At 52.6% G+C, this 24,968-nt stretch overlaps 1 protein-coding gene across 6 annotated transcripts in view; it reads right to left on the bottom strand.

The window, feature by feature from the left end:
• SAMD4B (sterile alpha motif domain containing 4B) overlaps positions 1-24,429 on the bottom strand; it is a 34,846-nt gene extending 10,417 nt beyond the window's left edge. For 2 of the 6 annotated variants that reach the window (XM_023649710.2, XM_023649705.2), the window contains exons 1-5: positions 24,293-24,429; positions 13,991-14,051; positions 13,028-13,083; positions 11,834-12,235; positions 1,911-2,381 (exon numbers count right to left, since the gene is read on the bottom strand). In XM_023649710.2, coding sequence (XP_023505478.2) covers positions 1,911-2,381; positions 11,834-12,029 — 667 coding nt within the window. In that variant the 5' untranslated portion in view covers positions 12,030-12,235; positions 13,028-13,083; positions 13,991-14,051; positions 24,293-24,429. Of the gene's footprint in view, positions 1-1,910; positions 2,382-11,833; positions 12,236-13,027; positions 13,084-13,903; positions 13,925-13,990; positions 14,052-24,292 lie in introns of those variants that run through there. The other 4 variants (XM_070224398.1, XM_023649709.2, XM_023649707.2 and 1 more) reach the window with 3 other exon arrangements.
• Positions 24,430-24,968: the final 539 nt, after the last annotated feature.

Raw genomic sequence — 24,968 nt, 5'->3', positions numbered from 1 at the left:
TTGCTTCCTCTGCCTCCATTTCCACGTGAAATCCGTGGCACGGAGGCAAGCACACGGTCAACAAGAATATCTGCTACTGCTACTACTCATTTAAATCCTCGCATCTCTCCATTCCAGTCGGACCATAGTCCAGTTTGCCACCCCTGCACCTTTATGCTGTGCCCTTTACCTGGAACATCCAATTCCTTTCTCTCTCCTGGTTCAAACCCCCTGTCCAACATTGTTCCAGCTTGGTCCTTTAATAGCTGCTGTCCCCATCATGGGGAGGAAACAATGTATGGGCAGCCTGCATGGGTGACCCCTCTCTTTGATGAGGTCTGAGCATCTTTGGGAGGGTCATTTTCAGGAGGAGGCAATGTAGCATAGCAGTTAAGATACGAGCTGTGGAGCCAGATGGCCTGGATTTAAATTCTGGCTATGCCACCTTGGGCAAGTGACTTTTCCGTGACTCAGCCAAGGAATTTATATGTATAAATAAAGTTCTCAGAACAGTTCTTGGCAAAGACTAAACACCCAATATATTTTAGCTAGAATTATCATTATTAATATATCCTCCCAATCTGGACCCAGAGACTGTAATGCTTTGAGACTATAAAACAAGGTTCGAGACACCTTGGGTTGCTAGAATCCCCGGAAATGCCATCCTATCCCTCTATATTCCCTGATTCTTGCCAGCACGTGGGAGGGAGGCAGGTGAGCAGGACATTCATATTTAACTGGGCAAGAAAGAGGCTCAGGGGGCAACTGATGTGTAATAGGTGCCACAGAGCTGGGCGCAAGACCTGTTGGCACAAATGATATGTCACTGGCACGCTCTCCTGGCCTGCTTTAAGCAGCGCCAGCCAAAGGGAATCGGCCAACCTGAGGTTAAACCTTGGAGACCTCTTGCCTTGAATCAGGCCATGTCACCTCACCAAGCCTTGGAAACGTCACTCTCCCTTATCCTGTTCATTTCAACTAACATTTCAAAAACTCACTGGAATACCAGCTCCTCCGGCTCACCCGTGCCTCTGGGCGCATACTAAGAGACCCCTTTCAAGACCACTTCGTTGGAGGACGACACAAGAGGTCAGAAGCAGGCTCTGGCATCAGACTGCCTCCCTCCGAACCTCGGCCCGTTCCACCACTTATCCTATGTGTGACCTGGAATACATGACTTCACCTCTTTGAGCCTCGGTGTCCTCATCTATAGAATGGGGCTAATGATACAGCTGTGATGAGGATTAAATGAGATTATGTCTGAAAAGTGCTTATAAAAGAGCACCGAGCATGCTGAACGCTCAACAATGTTACCTACTATTACTAACGCCTCGTTGCGTGACTTACATCTTACACAAACAGGCTTAGGAACACAGATTTCTCAGAAACAACGCTGTAAGCTGAGGCCAGATCCAAAAACCCAGAATGTCTGAGCTGGAAGGGATCTCAGATTATCGTCATTATTAACTTAATGCCTTCAGAGGCCAGGACGGTATCAGACATGCCCAAAGAGGGGGGTGGGGACAGAGGCCCATTGGGGCACATGTGCAACGTCTTAAGGGGGTTGGACGATATTCAATTCCATCTTGTTACTGCTACCAGGAATTCAGGCCTTTAAGTGCCAGATCTTTTGACTTTTGAAGAGAAGCTGAAATCTGGATTTTTAGGGGAAAAGCCCTGATTCTTTATATCACCAAATTTATTTTAAAACACAACAAAATAAAATCAAAGTTTTGTCAAGTCTGGGCTCAACAGAATGCGTCTGTAGGTCAGATACGGCTCTGGGAACGCCAGTTCACAACCTCTGCACTGCCTCAGAAAGCTGAGGCCCAGAGAGGCTGTGTGACTTGCTTGGGGCCATAGACTGAGTGGAAAGCCCAGTCTGACCCTTTTCAAGTAGGCATGGCCTCCTGGGACCCCCACGCCCTCACCTGCATTTGCGTTGCTCCCAATACTGTTGATGGCCGGCGGCACAGAGCTGGGTGGGTGGAAGGGCACGTGTCCATTTTCCCGGGGTGGCTTGTCCTGCCAGCCTGGCCCTGCCTCCCCGGGGCCCAGCTCTGCGGGCCCCCCCCACTCATCTGAGCCCTGGCGCGAGTGGTAGGTGGGCTCGGGCCGGCTGCGGAAGCTGCTAGCCAACCGCTCTTCCAGGTGGCTCAGCCAGAGGGCCAGCGCGTTGCGGTCTTCCAGGGTGGTGGCCGGGTGGATGAGGGCGTAGGAAAGCAGCTGGCGGCTCTCCTCGATGAAGGCATTGCTCTCGATTGAGTAGGCCAGCACCTTCTGCAGCAGCCTCATGTACTCCGACTTGGCCTCCGTGTTGCCTGGCTGAAGCAGGGGCAGGTGGGACAGCAGGAGGGACACCACCTTCTCTTTGGACTCCTGCTGCCACTGGCTGACGATGGCTGCAGAGGGGACAAGAGGGAATGTCAGCGGAGCGGGGTGGGGGACTCCTACAAACCCAGGAGAGCTGTGTACAGCCTGCTCCCTCTGCTCCAATTTCCTCTCCTTTCTCCTTCCACGACCCCCAACCTTGTCCCGCATACAGGTGAGATCAAACACACTCATTCTGCTTCCAGAGTAACTTTTCCTGGTTCCCTCACTCCTACTCTCAAACACCTGCTGTGCTCCCAATCGACCAAACTTGCTCCTCTGGAATCTGAGCTCCTCCTACTGCCCCAGGCCCGCTCTTCTTGCTGTATGCCTGCTCTTTGTCTTTATGGCCTCTACCTGCTCTCCCCTATCCAAACAGCCTCCTTTCTGACTGGGGAGGACAGGGGTATATAGTGGTTAAAACCTGGACTCTGCAATCAGATGGTCTGGACTCCCCAACTTTCTAGCTGGACCTTGGGCAAGTCACCTGGAACCACACCAAGCACTGATTTCCTCACTGAAAAAGTCTGAAGGTAATCACAGTGCCCAGTTCACAGTGTGGCTCTGAGATTCGGTGAGCTCAGAAAGAACGGAAAGTGGCCTGGCATACAGAACATATTTAGGGGCCAGCCCGGTGGTGCAGCGGTTAAGTGCGCGTGTTCCACTTCAGCGGCCTGGGGTGCGCCGGTTCGGATCCCGGGTGCGGACATGGCACCACTTGGCACACCATGCTGTGGTAGGCATCTCACATATAGAGGAAGATGGGCACGGACGTTAGCTCAGGGCCAGTGCTCCTCCGCAAAAAGAGGGGGATTGGCAGTAGTTAGCTCAGGGCTAATCTTCCTCAAAAAAAAAAAAAGAACATATTTAATACACGCTCGCTGTTGTTTTTAACTGGGCTCTCTGCCTCTATATTCTCCCCCTCTCACCTGTCCCACACACCCAGACGGATTTATCTTCCTAAAGCACATCAAGATGTCACCTTCCTGACCAGGAGCCTACAATGGCCATCAGCACCAGCAGACTCAAGTTCAAGAACTCCTACCCCAGTCACCACCTTCATCTCCAGGGCACTCCCTACCTCCTATTCCTCCAGAGGAAGACTCCGCTCAGGACAGCCCCACCTTCCCTGGGGCTCTCCCCATGCCGCATGCATCCAAACTTCCACACTTGGCTAAGATTCAAGGCTTTAGCCTGCAATAGCCTCCTTCCTCTTATTCAAATTCTATGTCTTTTATGGACCTCTTAAACCTGCCCTCCTCCAGAAAGCCTCCCTTGGTTACTCCATGCCATGGTGATCTGGTAACACTCCTTCCCACCCCACTGTCCGAGGGCCTGAATCTGTCCTGTGGAGATGAGCCAGGTTTCCTCTCTCGACCCAGAAGGGAGCTCGCAAGAATAAGGCCCCAGGCTGGTCACATAAAGAAGGCCTTGGGAAGGAACCATTACAGGTCTGACTGTCCTCCTTGAAAACCTTGTTATCACCTCCCTGACCACCTCAGTGGAGTGGAGGACAGGGAATAATGCAGACAGGGCAAAGGAAAGGGAGAAAGAATACCAAAAACTTGAGAAAAGAGACAATGATCAAGGACTGGGGCCAACTCTGCACTCGCTCTTGGGTAACTGGGCTCATACCTGTAGCCAAGGGAACAATTTGCAAACCATCATCAAGGGAATTCTGACAGATGAGCTACTGAGTTGTTGTTGAGGTCCTGGAAAGGGGCAAAGGAGCTGGCTCTAACCAGACAAAACTAGGACCCCAGAAGGTGGGCGATGAAAACGACCAGGCAGAGATGTGGCTTATGTCCCTCCTCTCCCACTTACTGACCAAGTTACTCTGGGCAAACGTGATCACTTCCTGAGCTCTATGTTCTCTATCTGTAAAGTGGGGCTCAGAGCCATTCCTACCTGGCATGGCTGTGATGAATTAAGTGAGACCACAGCACAAAGTGGGGCAAAAAGTAAGTCCTCAGTAAACGTTATCTGCTATTTATGACATCGTGCTTACTACGTCTTACTATGACTCTTGCCTTTCAAACACCCACAGCGATTCTAAAGGCACAAGCCAACTCCAGGCCCAGGAAACAGACGGGCTGGGAAAGGGTATATACGTAAGCAGAGTCTCAGAATCCCAGGCATCTGGGTTTCAAGCAAGGCCCCATCTGGATTCCTCTGCATCTGACCGTGGCTCAACCCAATTTCCTTAGGGCTGAAGATCCTAAGGACCTCTGGTCTCCTCTGTCCACACTACAGGCCAGACACCTGGCCACTGGGAGCCTTGCCTGAGAAATGCCCCTTTCACATCTCTCTTTCTCCTAATGACCTGTTTGGAAATCTATGGCTTGGGCATTCACATAAACTTCTAATTATGCTTAAATTTGCAGCTTTAAAAAAATGCATCATACACAACTCCCAACTCCTGGCCTACAATGTACATTTTCTTGGCCTGGGCCTCTCTGCTCCAAGCTTCCTAGAGAACCCGTTAGAGTGCCCAGGGATTCATCCATTTCTTCAGTCATCAATTCACACCATGCCCCCAGTACTGCCCAAAAGAGAATAGTAATACTACACAAAAATAGTAACAATGGATGGTATTTATGGAGCACTGTCTATGTACCAGACACTACGCTAAGAACATGACTGTTCTTCATCCTCACCTCAACCCTGTTTTAACATCTACATCTTGCAGATGAAGAAACAGATTTGGGAAGGTGAAGTCACTTCCCCAAAGTGACAGAGCCAAGATCTGAACCCAAGATCCGGAGGTCTGTCAGCCTTCCGGGCTGGGAGGAACTGTTGCCCACAACCCTCTGCTATCTCTCCAACACCAACTCTCTTCTTCTCCCCCCGTCCCTGGCTTTCCAGGTCTGCTCCCGGACCTGTCACTCAAGGTTAGGACATCTCATGCCCTCCATTTGTCTTCTCCTGAACCAGCTCCCTGGACCACACAGCTTTCTCTTAGGTCCTCTCCACGTCAAAAGCTCTTTCCGAAGTGGGACAAGACTTCTTGACTTCAGGAAGCCTTCGCCTTTCCCACCTTCCCTCCTCCCTCTGCCACTGGGTCACATGGGAAGGAACTCCCTGGTACCCCATTTCCCTGACTTAGTCCCTGAGTTTTTAGTTCTTGGGAAAAAGGAAGAAGAAATTCAGCGATAAAGATTAACAACAGAACGTCAGGGACCTGCATCCCAGCTGTGCCATGCAGTTGCCTGGGCAATGTGCTTCCTCCTCTGTAAAAGAGGGATTACAGGGCTGCAGAGGATTTAGGGAGACAATGCAGTACAGCACCTAACAGAGTCGGCCCGCAGTGAGTGCTCCGTATGGGACTCAGTGATCGGTGCCTCTCTCCCCTCTCCTCCAGCAGGGGCAGCCCACCCCTGCGGTTCTACTCTGAGGTTCTCAGTCGCTGTTGTTCAGTCCTTGCAGGGTAGCCAGAAGCATCTGGGACAGAGAGAAGCCTTGTCTAGTCCCTCCCCCACCCCAGAGTACTGCCAGGACCCCAGGGCTAAGGGACACAGCTTCTCCTTCTGGTACTGCCAGGGGACGTGACAGAACAGCCCCAAGGGTTGGGCTCAATGAAGGACCTTGTTCTACTGCAGAGAAAGGGTAGAGTGGTTTTGGACGAATGGAGGCTGACTCCAGGGAAATGAGTGTGCATGTGTCTGTGCGGCGGCGTGGTGGGGAGGGCGGGCCTCCCATGACTGGGAAGCATCAGCGAGCACTGGCACTGGTCCAAGGAATTTGTGCAGCCTCAGGCCCCTTGGGGTGAGCACAGCTGGGGCTGCAGATGACGGGTGGGGATGGAACTTCTAGTTTCCTGCCCAGATCAGAAAAGCCTGGCCCAGAGTCGAGGCACAGCAAGGGCCCAATGAATACCTGTACAATTGAACCCAGATGGTCCCCTGGAAGGTACTGGTGTCTATGTACGTATAATGTGCCCTTTCCAGGATCCCCTGACCTCAGGTCACCCTGTCTCGTGTCCTAACAGAGTATACTGAGCAAGAACACAAGTTTGACAGGCAAGCTTGCCTGGATTTGAAATCCAGCTCTGCCCCCATGACCTAGGTCAACATATTGTGGGCCAGTCTTTTACCCTCTCTGAGCCTTGGTCTCCTCTCCTGCACAATGGGGGCAGGAGAAGCCCCTCCGTCACAGGGTTGTTGTAAAGAGTCAATGAGACAATAGTGCAAAGCACCTGCCATGTGTTAAGGGCTCCATGCATTTTAACTACCATTGTCGTTGCTCCCGGTTGAAGACCTAGAAAACCTAGAGCCCACGCTGCCTGGGGCTGAGGAGAGTACTTCACGCAGAAGGGCACATCTGGGCCTCCCCCTTAAGATTCCCGACAGGGGTGGGGAATTTCACGCAGTTATTTACCAAAAACAGACACGTCTCTGGTTTTCTCTGAGCTAGAGGCACAACAAGCAGTGATGAAATTCTGGAGGTGGGCGGATGGGGGAGGGGGCTGGGGAATGTGGTGACGCCACCGGCTGCCTCTCACCAAGCTGTAAACCTGGACTCCCCAGGCACGGAGGGGACGAGGGAGACTGTGCACACGAGTGATCCTCCTTGGCCAGGTGACCATGACCCTGGGTCCTGGCAAATCACAAGAGCCAAATACATCTTGGAGTCTGCCATAAAAGCAAACCCATTTTTATGTGCTGGGCTTTTGCAACAATTGTGGCAGCCTCAGGCACCACGATTGAGGGGCTGGGGTTTGGCTCCAAACGTGCCCTTCTCCGCCTCACTCCAGCTCACACAAACATGGGGGAGGGCTGGGGGGCTCACATTTTTGTTTGATGAACTGTGTCAGCAGAGCTTGAAAGGGGAGGGTGGAGGCATCCGAGTTAAGCTCTGGTGACTCACTCAGAAAGGGCCCCTCCTGACCTCAGTTTCCCCACCCAGATTCAGTAAGCCAGAGAGGGAGGGCCTTAAACCTGGGGGATATGGGGACTCTGACTCAGAGGACAAGAGAGAAGAAATGCAGTAAGTGTGGCCCAGGAAGCTACAGGACCAGGATGGGACGGGGATTTCAGCTTCTCTGGCTCCACCCTTCTGGTCCAAGTGAGCATCAGGGGAAAAGAGAGCCAGGATTACTGTTACAGCTCCAAAGAGGCAGGGAAGACAGCACTGGGAGAAGAAACAGGGATGATGACAAGGGGAAACCTGGGCCTCTCCTTGCCCGTTCCAGAGACCCTTGAGGTATTGCTTTTCTGTTCCTGGGCGTTGTCTCAGATTCTACTTCAGGAAACCAGTGCTGGCTGCCTGGGCTGGGGGACTTGCTACACCCTCCCAGCTGCTCAAGAGGAAGGGAGAGCCCAGACCACAGCCCACTCCCGCCGCGCCCACTCCCCACTCCCAATAGGTCAAATGACAGTACCCTCACCACCTTCCTGGGCCCACCCACAATCAGTGTCAGTATTAAGACAAGTGGTTGTCCACTGGATGCACACAAGAGCCAACTAGGAAGCTTAAATATAATTATATATATATGTATATATAAATATGTAAAATTAAATATTAGACTCTCTGGGGATAGGACCCAGGCCTCAGATTATTTTTACAAAGTCCCTGGGTGATTCTGACATGAGGCCAGGGTTGGTACCCACTCGCCTAGATCAAGCCCTCTGCACTTGCTGCCCTTTCTGAGGAGGAGACGGGCAGGGTCTCTCTGGGAGAACCAGAGGAAGTAGCAGGGTTGAGTGGGTGGGACATGAAGCACAACCCCAGGAAAAGGCAGAGGAGCTGCCGCACTGCTCGGCCCTCCCGGCCTGGAGGGATCCGAACAGCTGAAGATGAGCCTCAGACTCTGTAACAGGCAACTCTTAGCCAGGGACTGCCGGACGGACTGAACTCAAGATTCGGTTTGCGGGTTAAGTGCGCATCTTGCAGGGGTAGGGCGTTGCGGGCAGATTCTTCGAGGGGTCCATCTCATAAAATATTAGAACTATTGCTTTAGGGGCTGGCTCCGTGGCTGAGTGGTTAAGCTCGCGCGCCCTGCTGCGGCGGCCAAGGGTTCGGATCCTGGGCGCGGACATGGCACTGCTCATCAGGCCACGTTGAGGCAGCGTCCCACAACAACCCACAACTAGAAGGACCTGCAACTAAGATATACAACTGTGTACAGGGGGGGGTTGGGGAGATAAAGCAGGAAAAAAAAAAAAAAGAAAAGATTGGCAACAGTTGTTAGCTCAGGTGCCACTCCTTAAAAAAAAAAAAAAAAGAACTATTGCTTTAGAAGAATGCTGGGCTCCCAAAGAAAGAAAGAATATGCCTGGATGTGGCTCTGCCTTCTTTAGCGCATCATTTCAGAGCTCAAGAGGTGCTTGGAGCGTATCTAGAAAAGCCCTCCCTGTCCAGATGCGGGTCTTCAGGCCCAGGTCACAAAACGAGCTAGGGGCAGAGCTGGAGCCAGAACTCCTCGGTGTCACAATTCCTATTCTCATGAAACATGAATCACCCAGCAGAGCATTCCCTCTCAAACAGCCTGGTCAGCAGCAGAACCTGGGCACTCGTTCCCAGGCCCATCCCCTCAGGATTCTGATGCAGTGGGTCTGGGTGGGCCCAGGAATCTGGATTTTAACAGCCACCTCTTGCCCCACCAGGTGATTTTGACAGTGATACAAGTTTTGGAAACACAAGGGAATGGGAAGGCCATCATGAACAGAGGAGGAGAAACAGAAGATATACAGTTCCTCACACAAGGCAGGCTTTTAAGCCCAGGAAGTAATCCCTCCTTCACAAATAAGGCTTGGGGGTTCTTCTACTTGAGGGTGGGAGCAAGACAGGAGACACAGGCCTCCTTAGTCTCAGAGCCTCCATGTCTAGCACGAAAGAGGCATTCAAGGCTCTACAGAATTTACCTTTGTGATCACTTCTCTCTCCAGCCATCCTTTGCTCTAGTCCTGGCAGGCTTTCTGCTGACTCTGGAATACACCATGGCCGTCCTTTTCTTCCCTCATTCTAAGTTTTCCCTACCTCTCCATCCAGCTTATTATATTCTCACCATCTGACAGGGGACTGGGTACAGACCTTCATTCATATATTCATTCAGCAGTCAATTCATTCCACAGCAATTCTCAACCCTGGCTAGGCATGATCCCCAACATCCCAATGCAAACCATTTGGGATGGGCCTCACCTCAGGTTCTTGGTATAAAGTGTACCATGTCTTTCAAGGGCAATGTGGTGACAATAAATATTTTAAATGCACATCATTTCAAACTAGCAGTTCCACAGAATTCTGGAATTTATCCTAGAGATGCTTAAAGTACTCAATACAGCACTGTTTATAAGACTAAGACCAAATATACCACGGGGTAGAGCCTACCGGCCAAGAGCAAGAGCTCTAACGTCAAATTCCAGCTCCACCTCTGACCACTGTATGACCCAGGGCAAGTCACTAAACCTCTCCAGACGTCAGTCTCCTCATCTGTAAAATGGGGGAATGATAAGACCTACCTAACAGAGCTGTTGTGAGGGTTAAGTGACTCATAAAGGTAAAGCACTGCTTCATACACGCATGGGGCTCTATAAACGTTACCTGTTCTTCCTATCAGGCAGCCATTAACAATGAGGTATTTATGTATGTGCTGAATACGGAAGGATCTTCAAGTTATATTGTTAAGTAAAAAAGCAAATTGGTTAATATGCAGTGTTCTGCTCTACACATTAAAACAGAACAATGGAACAGCTGGAGGGAGAACACACATGTGCTCACACATGCACAGAATATCTCACAAAACAGACACAAACTGGGAACACGGAAGTACGGAAGGGAGGAGACCTCACTTTCCACCTTTCATAGGGTTCGATTCTACTACAACTCTTGAAAACAAAAGCAAAAACTAAAAATGCTCTAATAAACAGCAATCAGCACAACTGGTGATTCTGATATACAGCCAAGATGAGCACCAGTGCTCATCCAACCGCTACTCGGGAGGTGGTGGGGGGGAAGGGTGACAAAGCTGCGTAAGACACTGGCCTGCTGCAGAGGAGCCCCCACTCTGGGGGCAGAGCCACACCACAATCGCGGAACCCCCGCCCCTGGGGCTAGCACGGGGGGAGCCCTCCCTGGTGCCGAGGGTCGGAGGGCTGTGAGGTGGCTGAGCTCTGAGCCTGCTGCAGCCCAGCTGGGTTCCTGCTGCTCATTCTCTGCCAGACTGGGACATAAGCTGGTGTGACTCCTGGCCTGACTCCTTCTCCCCTGCAACCATGGTACTTCTGCGACTTGTACTAAAAACTCGGTAAAATAAAGGTGATCGTTGCTAAGGCAGGCGGGCCCAGGGGGATGAGGGAAGCCAGGGAGCTCCCCAAATCCCAAGCCTAGCAGCCCATGCTGATTTCCTCACTATCAAACGGGGATAACAACAGTGCCTATTTCATTGGGTTGTTCTGAGGACCAAATGAGTTATTGACAATAAAAACAAATGACATTGATCGTTTACTACATGCCAGGCACTGTCCTCAGAGCTCACAACTACCCTAGAAGGTAAGCATAGTTATCACCTTGATTTTAAAGAGAAGGAAGCCAAGGCTCAGAAAGGTTAAGTTATTGGTTATATGGCAAGTGACAGAACTGAGATCTAAACCTAGACAGTGTGACTCTAGAGCTGCTTTCAAAGCCACTATCCAAGTGAAGCCAGTACTGGGCTTGTTGTAAGGGTTCAATTATTATGAAGAAGGTGGGAAGAGTTTGGACACTCTCTACACGGAGGCCCTGGACCCCCTCCCCAGCTAGCTTTCAGGTGCGCACGACTTGCCCTCTTCTCTGGCCTCCATCTCTCACCCATCAACGAGGTCAACAGCTTTCCAGGCAGCCCTGAGGAGGCCCAGAGGCCCGAAAGGCTTCGGCAGTGCCCCTGAAATGGTTCTCTGGCCTGACTCCTGTCTACAACTGGGGCCCTAGGGAGAGGTTCTAGAGAAGCCTGGCTCACCCATGCCACCACCAACCTCATGAGACAGAGTGCCTCTCTACTGAGTGCTTGGGGAACCAATACGGACTATATCTAAATGCAAAACTCTCTTGAAGCTGTTCATGCCTTAAGTCCAGCCTGCACTTGGGGGTAAAGAATAGTACGAGATGACTTGTGATTTTGGAAAAGTTCTGAAACTTCCTCCTGGCTCCGATGTCCTAGAGCTTGAGAAATGATTTAACACTCACTTCTGACCCCTGTTCATAGCTCATGACTTTAGTCTCTTCCCTTCAGCTACCCTGTGTGACCCCTTTTCTGCTGTGGGTGGTCTCCAGTTTGTACCGCACTCCCCAGGAGTCCCCCATTCCATGCCTGAGGATATCTGGCAGCAAAGCCCCAGGAGACCCACGATGATGACTTGGGAGGTCAAGGACTCCCCACCCACCAAACAAGCCTAGAACCCACATTTCTTAGCACCAGGGCTGGGGAGGCCTCCTCAGCCACCTGACATCTATTCCGGTTCGAGGACTCCCTCCTGCAGTACTCCCATCTCTTGGGGTAAACACTCACCAGCACTGTTGGCCTCCGACTCCAGCAGGTGGATGTCATTGCAATCTGCCAGCGAGTGCTCCAGGCAGAGCTGCAGGAAGCGGGCCTGGGTGCGGGTGACCCGCTTCAGAAGCGACAGCAGGGCCACCGTCTGCTCACACTCATTCCAGCCCTTGAACCAGCCAGCGAGGATGCCCACCTGGTCTCGGAACATCATGGTGCCGGGCCTGGGGCCAGGGTGGGGGTGACGGCGGTGGCGAGGGCCAGCGCCGTCACATGGTCTCGGCTCCGGGCTCCTGTTACCTCTCCCCTGAAGGCCAGGGCTTGAGGACGTTCCCTGGCGTGGCGGCAATGGGTGGCGGGGAGGGAGGAAACTTGCTCACATTGGGGGAGGTCTTGGTCCAGCCACGCCTCTCCAGACTCCTGGAAAAGGAAGTAAGGGGGTCAGATACAATGAAGGGGCTAAAAATGGCCTAGTGATTGTGAGTTGGGGGTAAGGTGGCTTCCTGCTTTCCTTTCAGGGTACCTACTCTGTTGAGCTTGAGAGAGAAGAATAAAACCAACACCAGACACTAAATCAACTTTCCCTCTAATCTCCAGATCCAGAGGAAAGGCCTGATTGGTTCTCAGAAACCTATCCTAGAGACTAAGAAGATGGTGCCCTTCAGGGCTAGCTGTCATGTGGCCAAAGGCAGTACATTTAAAGCAGAGAGTAAGTCGGTAAGATTTTGCAGAAATGGGAAATAGGAGAGGGTGCACACTGTGGGAAAAGATCTCAATTAATGGAGACCTGGCCTCACGTGACATGACTAAACAGACATGTGACCTTCAGGACATGCCCTGACCTTGCTGATCTCTGGCCACCTCCCTGGAGAGCATAACAGCCTGACTGTTCACCTGCTAAAAGGACCTTATGGACTCTACATTATTTCAAGCTAAAACCCACAGGAGCTGTGTCAACTGGGCAGACAACAGGTCCATTCTTCAGCTGATTGCTCAAGTGTCTCGAAGTCCAGGTCTACACTCACATTTCCTGTGTCTCTCTTGAGACCAGTGCCCTTGGCTCCGTCCCCAAACCACACTTGGCTCCAACCCCCTCTGGCTGCCAAAACTGAGAGCTCCATACAAAGACCCATTGAACCTGCTGAGCTCAGGTCTCAGGGGCTATTGCCATCTCCCCGAACTTCCACGCTCCTGCTGAGGGCTGTGACTCACCTCGCAGAGCCTCTGTGGGCCACCCGAACAGAGCGAACTGGCTTGGATGTCAACCCCTTTGGATACAAGCAGAAAGGAAAAGTGTGGGGAAAATGAAACCATGCTCCAAGGTAAACAGGTCTCCCAGAAACCTTTGTAAAAGGGAAATCAAATGTTGCCTCCCTGGCTTAAAATGCTCCGACGGAGGATTTAAGGTCACCTCAAACAGCATCTTGTACCAAGTTCTTTCTGGTTCAACGAAACCCTCCTCCCCCAGACTTCTCTATGGCTGGCTCCTATGCATCACTCAGGTCTCAGCTCAATGTCACTTCCTCAGAGAGATCTCCCCTGACCATCCAATCTAAGGAAGCTCTGTCACTCTATTATATTACACTGTTTCATCTCTTCTATATAATCTGGCACCCTCAAGAAACCATCTTATTTATGTTTGTTGTTTCTCTCTTCCCACCAAAATGCAAGCTATTCAGTCACTGAGTGCCCAGAACAGTGACCGACATGTAGAAGGCACCCAGTATCAATTTGTTGAATGAATGAATAAAGAAGGTAAGCATGAAAGCCCCACTTGGGATTTCTACAGCCCGAGGGGAGAAAATAGAAGAAATGGCCCACAGGATGGTAAAGGATTTGGAAACCTTGTCCTAAGAAAAATTTGAAAGCTTCGAGGCAATTTCCCCTGGGGAAGAGAAGACTCGGGAGGAATGACATAACTGGCTTCAAGTACCTGAAGCGGGAGCACACGAAAGAGGAATCAGATTTGTTCTTTTCCTCCAGAGGGGAACTAGGGTTGACAGCTCTAAGTGAGAGGCAACATGGGATATGTGCAACGCTGGAAGTCAAGAAAATGCAGCTCTAGTCTTGCCCCAGTCACTGACTCACTGTGATCTTTGAGCTAGTCTGCTTCTCTCCCCTAGGCCGTGTGAGATAAGGAGCTGGACTGGTTTAGATGTGACAAACGGGCTGTACCTCAGAGGCTAACTCCAATCGATTGGTACTGGCTGCCTGGAGCACTGTGGTAAGGAGGATCCTGAAGAAATGAAGCAAGGGGAATATCCATCAATGGGGAATGATTAACAAATTGCGGCACACCTCATACAATGGGATATTATGCAGCTGTTAAAAACATGCTTGATCTTGACAGCAGAATATAAAAAAAAAATCTATATCTAGTGTTTGATCTTTACCGACCTGGAGGGATGTCCACAGCTGCACAGTAATAGGTACAATACGATGCCATTTTTGTAAAAAGAAAAAAAGCCATAAACAAGAACCCTTATATATCTCATATATGAGTATCTATATATGTATGTGTATAGAGAAACGTGTAGGATACACCCTAAGCTGTTCATACTGGCTACCTTGGAGAAAAGAGGAATTATTAACGCTTTCTTTATATAACTTTGTACTTTTTCACTAGTGGCAAGTGAACACATATTACTTCTGTAATTTTTTAAAAAGTCTTTAATTTTTAAAAAATTTTAAGGCTGTATTCTACTTTCTGGCTCAGTGAGGAAGAGTACTGTGGTTGACTATCAGTGTTTGCCCTGGATGCAGGATGGATGAGTGGTAGCTCACGTGCCTGAAAAAACCAGTTTCCCTTCCCAGCTCCAACATTTTGCGGCTTTCAGCCCCAAGGAGACAGCAGCTGCCTTAACATAAGGAAGAATTTTAAAATAACGTATTTGTCCAAGAATGGAACTGGCTGCCGAGTGAGGAGGTAATAAGCTCCCTGGCCGCTGGAAGTGGTCAAGCAGAGGCTGGATGAACATCCCTCGGGAGTGGGAGGGATTCCTTCACGGGGTGGCAACTCATCAGAGAGAAAGGGCATGTTGCTATTTCAGAGGGAGCGTTTGTGTCCAGAGGTTTGATATGCCAACAGCATTTACAGCAAAAAGATGACCAAACCCAAAAACAGACCAAAGCGGTGCGCACTCTGTCTCATAAACTTTTACCAAGTTGTTACTTTTCCTAAGCAACAGCGTGGTGCCCCCCAAATAAGCTGCTGACTAAACATCAATTCAGCTTCTTCCCCCAAGCCCAACGCTCGAAGTGTAGCCTTGGAACAGAGCAGGGTCTCAAACATGACGCTTACAGGGCCAGGTGGGAACAAAGCAGGCTGGTGAAGACTATGGTGAGTTGGAAAGCACATCCCCTGTTTAAAAGGAGAACTCACCGTTTAGCTCTAATCAACTCCCGCCATGTAGGAATGTGGGGCCGGTGCTGTTAGGTCTTAGATTTTTTTTTAAGTAGAGCCAGAAATCTAGATTTTTAAATAAAATTCCCTTATTTTTAAATGGTGGAAACTAATTCACATTAAAAGAGCAACAAAAAAGTACTATACAGAACAAACAAAGCCTGCGGCCTGTGGTCCTTGGACCAGATGGACACAAACTGAGAAAAGATCAGAAGTCTGCAAACTATCCCTCCCTTGGGCCTCTCTGGTTTACACCTCCAAGCCACCCCACTGCTCAGGGAACACGACCGTTAGAGAGGACCTAGTGTCTGAAGATGGCTTGGACAGCCCTCAGTAAACACTGGGGGAACCAGGGAAACAAATAGTCACTTTTAAGAGTGCACTGTTAAAAAATCATCCCCAGGGGCTGGCCCAGTGGTGGACGGCCTGGGGTTCGTGGGTTTGGATCCTGGGCATGGACCTACATACTGTTCATTAAGCCAGGCTGTGGCGGCATCCCACATACAAAATAGAGGAAGACTGGCACAGATGTTAGCTCAGGGCCAATCTTCCTCACCACAAAAAAGAAAAAAACCAAAAAAATCCCTAAGAGAAGGATTCCTATGTCTTCTGGGCAGGAGAAGGATGCTGGGTGTTTAGTCTTGATGGTGACTGGAGAGGAGGACTGGATGGCCTGCTTCCATGGAAGGGCCAGAGGCCCCCAGCTACCGCCTCTCCTGGGTGCTTGGCAACAGTGAGAAAGGAAGAGCTGGCTTGGTGCGATCGGTCAGGGAAGAGGCCCCAGCACTGACTATCCAAGGCATCGTACTGTGGTAGCATACTGCGGTGATGCATCCTGGTGGATCTGCCTCCCAAACATCCATTCCCATCTTCTGGGCCAGCCCCGAGTTCCCTTTGGAGAACTAACTGTCTCCCTTGGCTCCAGGAGTAGATATGGAGTGAAGCCTGGCCAAGGAAAGCCCTCAGTGGACTTTTGCTGGAACTACTGGGGGAAAGAAGTTCTCGGGTAGGGTTGCTCAGATTATCCAAGATCTGATGCTACTGGGTGCCACTCCTGCTACCTCACAGTGTGAGAACCTGCCTCAGAATGAAGCTAACACAGATGACAGCAGAGTCAAGAGACGTAGGGAAAAAATGCAGACGTGTCCACATCATTTGAAGACCTGGATCCAGTCAGCCTAAAGCCCCTCCACCGCACCCTTCCCGCCCTAAACTTCTCAGTTACTTGAACCAATCAATTCCCTTTTGGCTGAGGCCAGTTCGAGTTGGGTTTCTACAACTTGAAGAGCCATGACTGCTCCCATACAAAACGGAGTTCACCATTGCTCTGGTCTCTGTCCTCATGTGACCCAAAAGGCCCCCATGCCTTTGAGGAAAGACACTAGAGGGGAACCCCTATTGCAAAAGTCTCTCAAACAGCCTAACATACTGCTGCCACATTTGGTTGGGACCAGCAACCTTCTTGGGAAGCATCTACCAACCTTGGAGGTGGCAAATGGAGCCAAAAATTGGCTGAGGTGCCAGGAAAAACTGCCCACTAGGCTCTGTCCTTAGATGCAAACTGAGAAGCGGCGCCGAGACAGGAGGCACCCCTGGAGCTCAGCTCTCCTCCTCTGAGCAGCACTGTGGAGTCGGTCAGACCCCGCTGCAACCCGGGCTCTCCTGCTGATACTTATTTGCTGTGTTGACCTTTGACAAGTACCTCAGTTTCTTCTTTAGTAAAGCTTGTTTTAAGAACGAAATGAAACAAGGTATATAAAAATACCCAGCATGATGCTCAGCATGTCTTCATATATCATATATTAAGTGTCATGCACCAGGTCCTGTGCTAACAGCTTTCCGTGGATGAGCTCATTTGATCCTAAAAATTATATTCCTATATTCTATATCCATCTCATATATACATATATAATATTATCCTCCTTTTACAGATGGAGAAACTGAGGCAGAGAAGGTTAAGTCACTTAGCTGAGAGGTTCATAGGACACAGCTGAGGTGTTCAAGGCCAGTCTGGCTTTAGAGCTCTTGCTTGTTCCTGAGAATAGTGTTACGGCCTCCTATAAGCTCCCTTACACTGCCTAGAAAGTTGGGTTAAAGGTACACCCTCCAATGCCAACATCTCTGGAGAAATAAAGGGGTCAGCCTTCCCACCCATTCTTCACCCTTCTACAGCACCCACCTAGACTTTTGAGGAACTCATACTTCATGAACCTTAGTTGCCTAAGGGTAACTCACTATCCTGACCTGAGAACAGGAGAATGTCAGATGCCGAGAGCCCAACTTTGCTCTTGTAAAAACCAACTATTATTTTCAGAAACTCCTGAACACGAAATGTACACAAAATATGTATGCTATTGGCCCAGACAAGAATAAGCGTTTGTATGAACTGTCCTGGGGAACGGAGGGAGAGGAGGGGAGAAGCCAGGCAGGGCCTCCTGGAAGAGCAGCACAGCCTGGGGAGCTCTGGGAAACCCTGAGGAGAGGAAGCTGGTGTTCCCCCTCCCGCCACTCTATCTGCTCTGTCTTTCCCTCCTCCCACACCTAAATGTACTGCCCCTCCCCTCTAAAACTCTATCTTTGGCTCTCTTTCCCTTCTTTATACTCGTATCATCTCACTTGGAATTGTAATCAACTCCTGCAGATTCAACTATCACCTCTCTGTGGACAACTCAGAATTTCTTAAGTCATCTTTGACTCCTTTCTCTTCCATAAGATCTAGTCATCTGGTCTTGACAATCCTTATTTCTTAATTCAGCTAAACATGCCCTCCTTTTTCTCTCCCAAAACTCAAGTGGCTCTGGGACCAGACTGCCTGGGTTCGAAACAGAACCCTACCACTTACTACCCGCCTAATTTTTTAGAAGAGCGATTTCACCTTGCTGTGCCTGTTTTCTCATCTGTAAAATGGGTTTCATAATAGTACCTATTCTTAGAGAGTTGTGAGACATAAATATTCTCACACAGGTCTTAGCTATTGTCATCACCCTGGATTCCTCTCTAATTCCATCATCAAGTTGTTTTCTCTCTACCCAAAATATATCTGCTTCTCTCCATTTTGACTACCACCGCCATATTCAAGTCACCATCCTTTCTCATCCGGACAAATGTATTTCCTCCTAACTTGCCTCCTGCTTTCATTCTTGCCCATTTTCTTTGCAGAAACCAGCGAACTTTCTAAAACAAACAAATAAAAAAACAAACCAAAAAACCAGATCATGTCACTGTCTTGCTTTAAAAACCCTGTAACAGCTTCCCAGTCCTCGTAAGTGAAAATGTAAACTCCTTACCACGGCCCACAAGGCCCTACATGATCTGGCCTCTGTCACCTTCTCCAACCCCCTGCCCCGTCTCCCTCACTTACGCTCTAGCCACACTGGTCTCCTTGTTGTTCCTTGAACATACCTCAGGGCTTTTGCACCTGCTGACCCCTCCACCTGAAACGCTCTTGCCCAGATCATCACATGGCTGGTTCTTTCTCATCGATCAGATCTGGGTTCAAGTATGTCCCAATCTTCCTCATTTCCCCAGTAAGAAAGAACCTTTGGCCTGATGTCATCGTCAAAAGGTGTCTCTTCAAAGGCTCCAGCTCTTCCAGAATCACCTAGACTGTAAGATCCACGCGGGAAGACAAGACTGCAGCTGTATTATTCACTGCCACGTTTTCAATTGCTAGCACAGCACCTGGCACACAGCAGCCCCTCAAAACTACCTGTAAAAACTGCCCCCGCTCGCAGCAGTCCTTCCCCACATACAACGATGCTTAGAGCAGAACGCCCCAGTCCCAGATCTTCCCACAACTGGTGCCTTCTCATCGGTCGGCTTATCAGGCTCAAGTGCCACCTCCTCAGAGGGCAATTCTGACCACCCTGTGAACAGTGGCCTCCCCCACCCTCTCCTTCACACTATGTCTCAATTCCTTCATCGCACATATCACTATCTGATTTGTTTGTTTATATTTCCTCCATCAGAATATAAGCTCCTGAGTTCCAAGACCGTGACTGTTTCATTCACTGCTCTCTCTCTAGTACCTAGAAAAGTACCTCCAGAAATTGTTTAATCGCTGGAGACACTTGCAGCTTGCATACTCTATACACTGCTATTCTGTAACTCACCCTCAACCAGACTCTATTCAACAGATTACACTAAAAAAACAAAACTCTACTCACAGTAATCTACGTAACCTTCTTCCCAAGTTCTGAGCCTTGGAAACCCCAAGCCGAGGCAGTGGACTGAATACCAGTACTCCTGGATTCCACTATCCTGAGGCCACCACCAAACCAGGCCAGTCATCTCATTCCGGGGTCTCCCAGTGAGACCCCAAAGGGAAGTCTGGTTGGGTGAGACTAGCCACAAACTCTCTCTGGATCCAAACAGTCACAGAACGGAGAATGACTGGGGCTGGGTGACAGTGGGGAGGGGAACTCCCATCGACGCTCAGAAAGGTCATGGGGTGGAATCATGGTACTATCTGGCACAGCAAGCAAGAGTTCCAGGGTACAGAACCCAGAACGTGTCTAAGGATCTTTTGCCATCATCTCACATTTATTCAGGCAAGAAACTGTTTTCAAACTGAGGCTCTCAAGAAGGAGTTCTCTTTCCACTGAAGCGGCTAAGGAAATATGATTTAAGCCTGGGGTGGCTGAGGGCCATCTTTGACGTCGCAAAGCAGAAACTTGTTGAAGGTAAAGCTAACTCACTGGAGGAATGGAGGGAGATCACTGAGAAGACTGTTTCATGTCCTCAATGCGGCTAGGTCTGAAGCCACCTAGCTTTGGACTTTTCAGTAACATCAGCCAATTAATTCTTTTTTTGATTAAACCAGAATGAACTAAGGTTCTGTCACTTATATCCTTAGAGTCCTGGGTGATATGAGCTTTTTCTTTTTTTGGCTAACACTGACCACTTAAGTGCAGGGCATTGTATTGTTCCAGGTATTTCACACATATTAACTTATTTCATCCTTATAATAATTCTATGGTGTAGGATATCATTATTACCTTCATTTTTTAGCTGTGGATACTGAAGATGAGAGAAGCAAAGCAACTTGTCCTAGGTCACAAAACTGGTAAGTGACAACATGGGGTAAAAATCCCGCCTGGCCCCAGAGTCTACATACTTCACCACCACACCATAATGTTCCATTGCACTCAACCCTGTCTGAACAGAAAATCCAACTCTCTGACTCAAGGTACAATCATCTTGGGATGGACAGGGTCCAGAGACCTTCTATTTGTGCCACCTGTCCTCATTTCATCATTTATAAACTGAGGATAATCATAGTTTACCTACCTCATAGGGTTCCTGTGAACATGAGATGAGACAATACAGATGAAGCACTTAAACAGTGACTGGCAGATAATAATCACTCAATAAACAGTAGTCATTATTATTATTACTCGACGGGTCTCTAAAGTGCAGCTGGCACTTTGGTGCCAGATGGAACAGCTCTATTTTCTTTCATCCCTGTTCTTTAGATGAAGGGAGGCCATGGGTGAGAGATGAGGTTTTCTTGTCTTTGACCCAGTGCAAAAGCGGTTACTTCCTCCTGGAAGGCTCCTCACCACTGCCCAACTCCTGTGGACCACTACCGAGCCCAAATATCCACCTTTCCCATGAAGTCTTTCCAGATAAACAGCTCCTTCTCTCACTGCCAAATTCCCACAGCATATAATCTGCCCCTCACGTCCTGCCCCGTGCACCTGCCCAGCTCCCCTACTATACGGTGAGCCCCCTGAAGGCAGGCCCCAGTGTCTATCCTGTCATCTGTTTCCTTTTCCCAACCCTAGAGAGAAAGAATCCCTTGGACAAAGTTGAGAACCCTGTAAAGCTGAGAGGCCCCAGACTTATGAAGGCTGAGGGGGGCTGAGAAGCCAACCAGGATGCAGCGAGGCAGGGCACCAGGAATAGGACCTGGGGTGGCTCAGAATCAGGAGATGGCACAAAGAAAAGCCCCACAGACAGGAGCAGGTGGGGCAGCCAGCCTCTCCTAGGAGGAGAGGGGAAAGGGGATAGGTAGAGAGAAGAAAAGAGGTGAGAGGACAGGAAGGGGCAGGGAACCTGTGTTGAACCTGAATGGGGAGAGAGATCGGAGGAACTGAGAGATTTCTGGCCAAATGAAGATGGAAGACCTGCCCATTCTCCAACAATTTCCAAAAGTTTACAGAGGGCAGACCCCACCTCGTGGGATTCAGAGAAGAGTAAGACACCTCCCAGCACTTTCCTAATTCCTGGCCCAGTGAAGGTGAGTGGGCAAGTACATGAAAAGCTACAAAAGAAGGTGAGAGGTGCTCTGAGACATACAACGGAGGGCTCTGGGCGGCAAGACACAGAGAATGAGAAGACGAGAGTGCCTTATGGGGAGGGGACCTTTGTGAAGTGGGACACTTGAGAAGAGACGAACATGCGCGTTCAGCATGTTCACTGAGGTAGCAATTTGGGGTATGGTGTGGGGGGGGGGGGGAGGGGATGCCAGGAAAACAAAGTGCTGACAAAGATCTGAAAGGGGACCATTCAAAGGCAGAACCCAAAGTAACTTCTCAGAGCCTGGGGGAACCTTGTGGAGAAGCCAGGAGCCTTTCAAGGAGGATAGAGAGTCCTTCTGAAAGGTGGGTATCTCACAAAGGGGACTCCCAGGAGGATGGGGGTGGGCAGTAGGGCGCAGAGGCACGCCCAGAGCATCTTCCAGGGGGCTTTCCAGGGGGAAGGGAACCCCTCCCAGACACTGGTTTTCAAACTTGAGCTTGCATCACAGTCGCTGGGAGGGTTCCTAAAAACACACTGCCGGAGCCCACTCCCAGGTTTTCTGGTTCAGTGGGTCTGGGCTGGGACCTAAGAATCTGCATTCCTAACAAGCTCCCAGGGGATGCTGATGCTGCAGGTCCAGGGACCGCACTTCAGAGCCACCGCTGTAAGGGAAGGCATTCTTAGCGAGGCGGCCCTCAAAGGGGCAAGGGCGGGCTTCTGAAGGGAAAACGGGGGGAGGGGGGTCTCTGAGGAGGGCATTAAGGATCTTTCCATCTCTGAAGGGAGAAGGGGTCTATGGGGATGGAACCTAAGAGAAAGGGTCTGCGAGAAAGGTCTGAGGGCCGCACTTCCAGGGGTGAGGGAGTCTCCCGAGGATCTTCTCATTAAAAGGCGACCCGCAGGCTCTTGGTGGGGGGAGGCTGGAGGATGTCAGGGCCTCTGAAGGAATATCCGGGAAAGGAGGCCCAGATCTGAGAAGGGTCTCCAAGTTGACTTCCGAGGAAAGAGAAAGGAGGAGGTGAGGCTGCAAAGCAGGGCTCCAATCGGGGAGAACCCGACAGGCTCCTGAGCAGTTTGCTGAAGCTGTCAGAGGAGCCTGGAGGGAGAGCTCTGAAGTCGTCTCAGGACGGCAGGGGCTGGGGCTGCTGATGCAGGGCAACCTTCCAGAAGCTTCTCTAAGGGCCTCTGCAGGGAGCCTCGGGCTTCTGAGGGATCCTGGACATACTGGAGCGGGAGGACAGAGGCCATGAGGAATGACTCCTCAGGGCGCTCGGAGAAGGACAGGCCTCTGAGCCAGGTCTTCAGAGCCGGCTGTGAGGGGCCGCCCTGTGGCGAGCCGTCAAAGCTCTGCCCTGCGCTCTGGCGGCCCAAGTTGGCAGGTTCAGAGCCCGGGCGCAGACCTACACCACTCAGCAGCCGTGTGGTGGTGGCGACCCACACACAAAGCCAGGGAAGACCCACACAGTGCGCGCAGGGAGACCTTCCCCACACACACGTGTAAATAATACAAAGAGCACGTGAGGAGGGGGGGTCTTCAGAGGGGAACGCGGGCAGGCGAGAGTGGACGGTCCTTCCACAGAATTCTGGGCAGCAGCTCGGAGCTGTGTGAGGGAAGCCGGGGCAGGGTGGGGTCTCCCGGATGGCTCTGGAGGGCCCGGGAGCGCCTCTGTAAGGCAGGGGACCTCTGGGTGGGGCCCATGGCCCTGGGGGTGGCCTGAAGGGGTCCCCAAGGAGACGCAGGGGGTCTGGAAAGCACACCTGGGCAGGCCAGGAAGGGGGTCAGGGTGGCAGCCCGCGCAGACTCGGAGGAGCATCTGGAAGGGTGGCCTCAGGGCAGTTCCGGAACACCTGAGCCGGGGACCTGTGGAGCCCTGAGGGGACCCGCGGGCCTGGGTGCGGCGCCGGGGAGGGTCCGGGGGCACAGAGGCGACGCTGGGAGAGGCCTGGGGAGCTCCGGAGGCGATTTTCGGGAGAAGACACGGGGTCTCGGGGGGCACTGGGGGCCTGGGAGGGGGTCTCCAGGGCATTGCGGGCGCTGAGCTTCGGGGCCACGAGGGGGGGTCTTGGGGAGCGGTCCTGGGCCCCGTGGAAGCGTCCAGAGGGACGACCCCCGAGGCGGGGCGGGGGCTGCGGGCCGGCGGGGGGGTTCCAGGCGCCTGTCTGGACCCAGCCCTTCTGGAGCCTCGGCGGAAGGCGTCCCGGGCCGCGGGCCGGGGCTCCGAGGCCACCTCAGGGCTCAGGGGCGGTGGGCGGGAAAATTCCTGGGATGCGTGCGAGGGAAGCCGGGGAGCCGGTCAGGACAGGCGAAGCGGGGCTCCGGGGGAGCATTCTGGAATGCAGCGCCCGGGGGGGCTTTCAGGGCGCCTCCGCGGGGGGTGGGGGGCGCGGGCCGGGGAGGGGCTGGGGCGACATCCGCGGACAGGGGCGGGGGACGGGCTGGGGGGGCCGAGGGGTCTTGGAGGCGATCCCGGGGCCACAGGACGGGCCCCGGGGAGGCCTGGGGGCGGAGGGGGGGATCTCCCGGGTCGCAGGAGCGGCCGGGGGCTCGGGGGGACGTGGGGAGCCGCGGCATGTCCTCCCGTAGGCGCCTGGGGGGCCCTGGGGGATCCCGGGGGCGGCCCGGCCGGGCCCTGCGCGTCCCCGGGCTGCGGAGGCCCGCTTCCGAGCGGCCTGCGGGAGCCCCGGGCCGGGCTGCGGGCGCCCCGCGAGGGCCGGGGTCCCCGAGGGGTCCCTGAGGGGGCGGGGCCGCCGCGCGGCCTGGGGCGCCCCGAGGGGAGCCCCGCGCGCCCCGCCCGCCACCCCGCGGCCGCCCGGCCCTGCCCGCCACTCACCGCCTCGGCCGCCGCCGCTGCCGCCGCCCGGGCCTCCTCGGGCCCCCGCCGCCGCCGTCGCCCCCTCTCCGGCCCGCGAGCTCCCCTCCCTCCTCCCGCACCGACCACCGCCGCCGCCGCCGCCGTCGCGCTGCGTCACCGCGCCGTGCGTCACCGCCCCTGGCCCCGCCCCGACGGGGCCGCCGCGCGCCGGCATTAGCTCCCGGCGCGGTGACGAGCGGCGCGCCCGCCAACGGGCGGCGAGGGCAGCGCGAAGGGCGGGAGGGGTGCGCGGAGCCAGGCGGGGGCCGGCGGCCGGGGCCGCGGCGGGGGCGAGCGAGCCGAGGGGCCCGCCCCCTGCTCGCTGGGATTGGCCGGCCGCAGGCTGACGGACAGTCGGCACGGCCGGCGTCCAGGGGGGTGGGGGGGTGCGGGCGGGCGGGGAAGGGGCGGGGCGCACGCGGCGTTGCCACGGGCAACGGGCCCGGCGGAGCCGGCGATTGGGCCTCCGGTCCCGCAGGGGGCAGTCTCGCTCCGTCTACCTCCACGGCCCCCGGCTAAGTCACAATTCCGGAATCTGGTGGTCAAGGGCCCCATGCCGCCCCGCCTGGTGCTTGGGCCCCGCGGTGCTGCCGGTTCCGAGGCGGCGCTCGGGCTACTGGAGTCGCTGTCTCCACGCATCCCTCTCCGAGCCCGC

Source organism: Equus caballus, chromosome 10 (assembly GCF_041296265.1).
Source record: "Equus caballus isolate H_3958 breed thoroughbred chromosome 10, TB-T2T, whole genome shotgun sequence".
Taxonomy (NCBI): Eukaryota; Metazoa; Chordata; class Mammalia; order Perissodactyla; family Equidae; genus Equus; species Equus caballus.
This window is presented reverse-complemented; position numbering and strand designations above follow the sequence as displayed.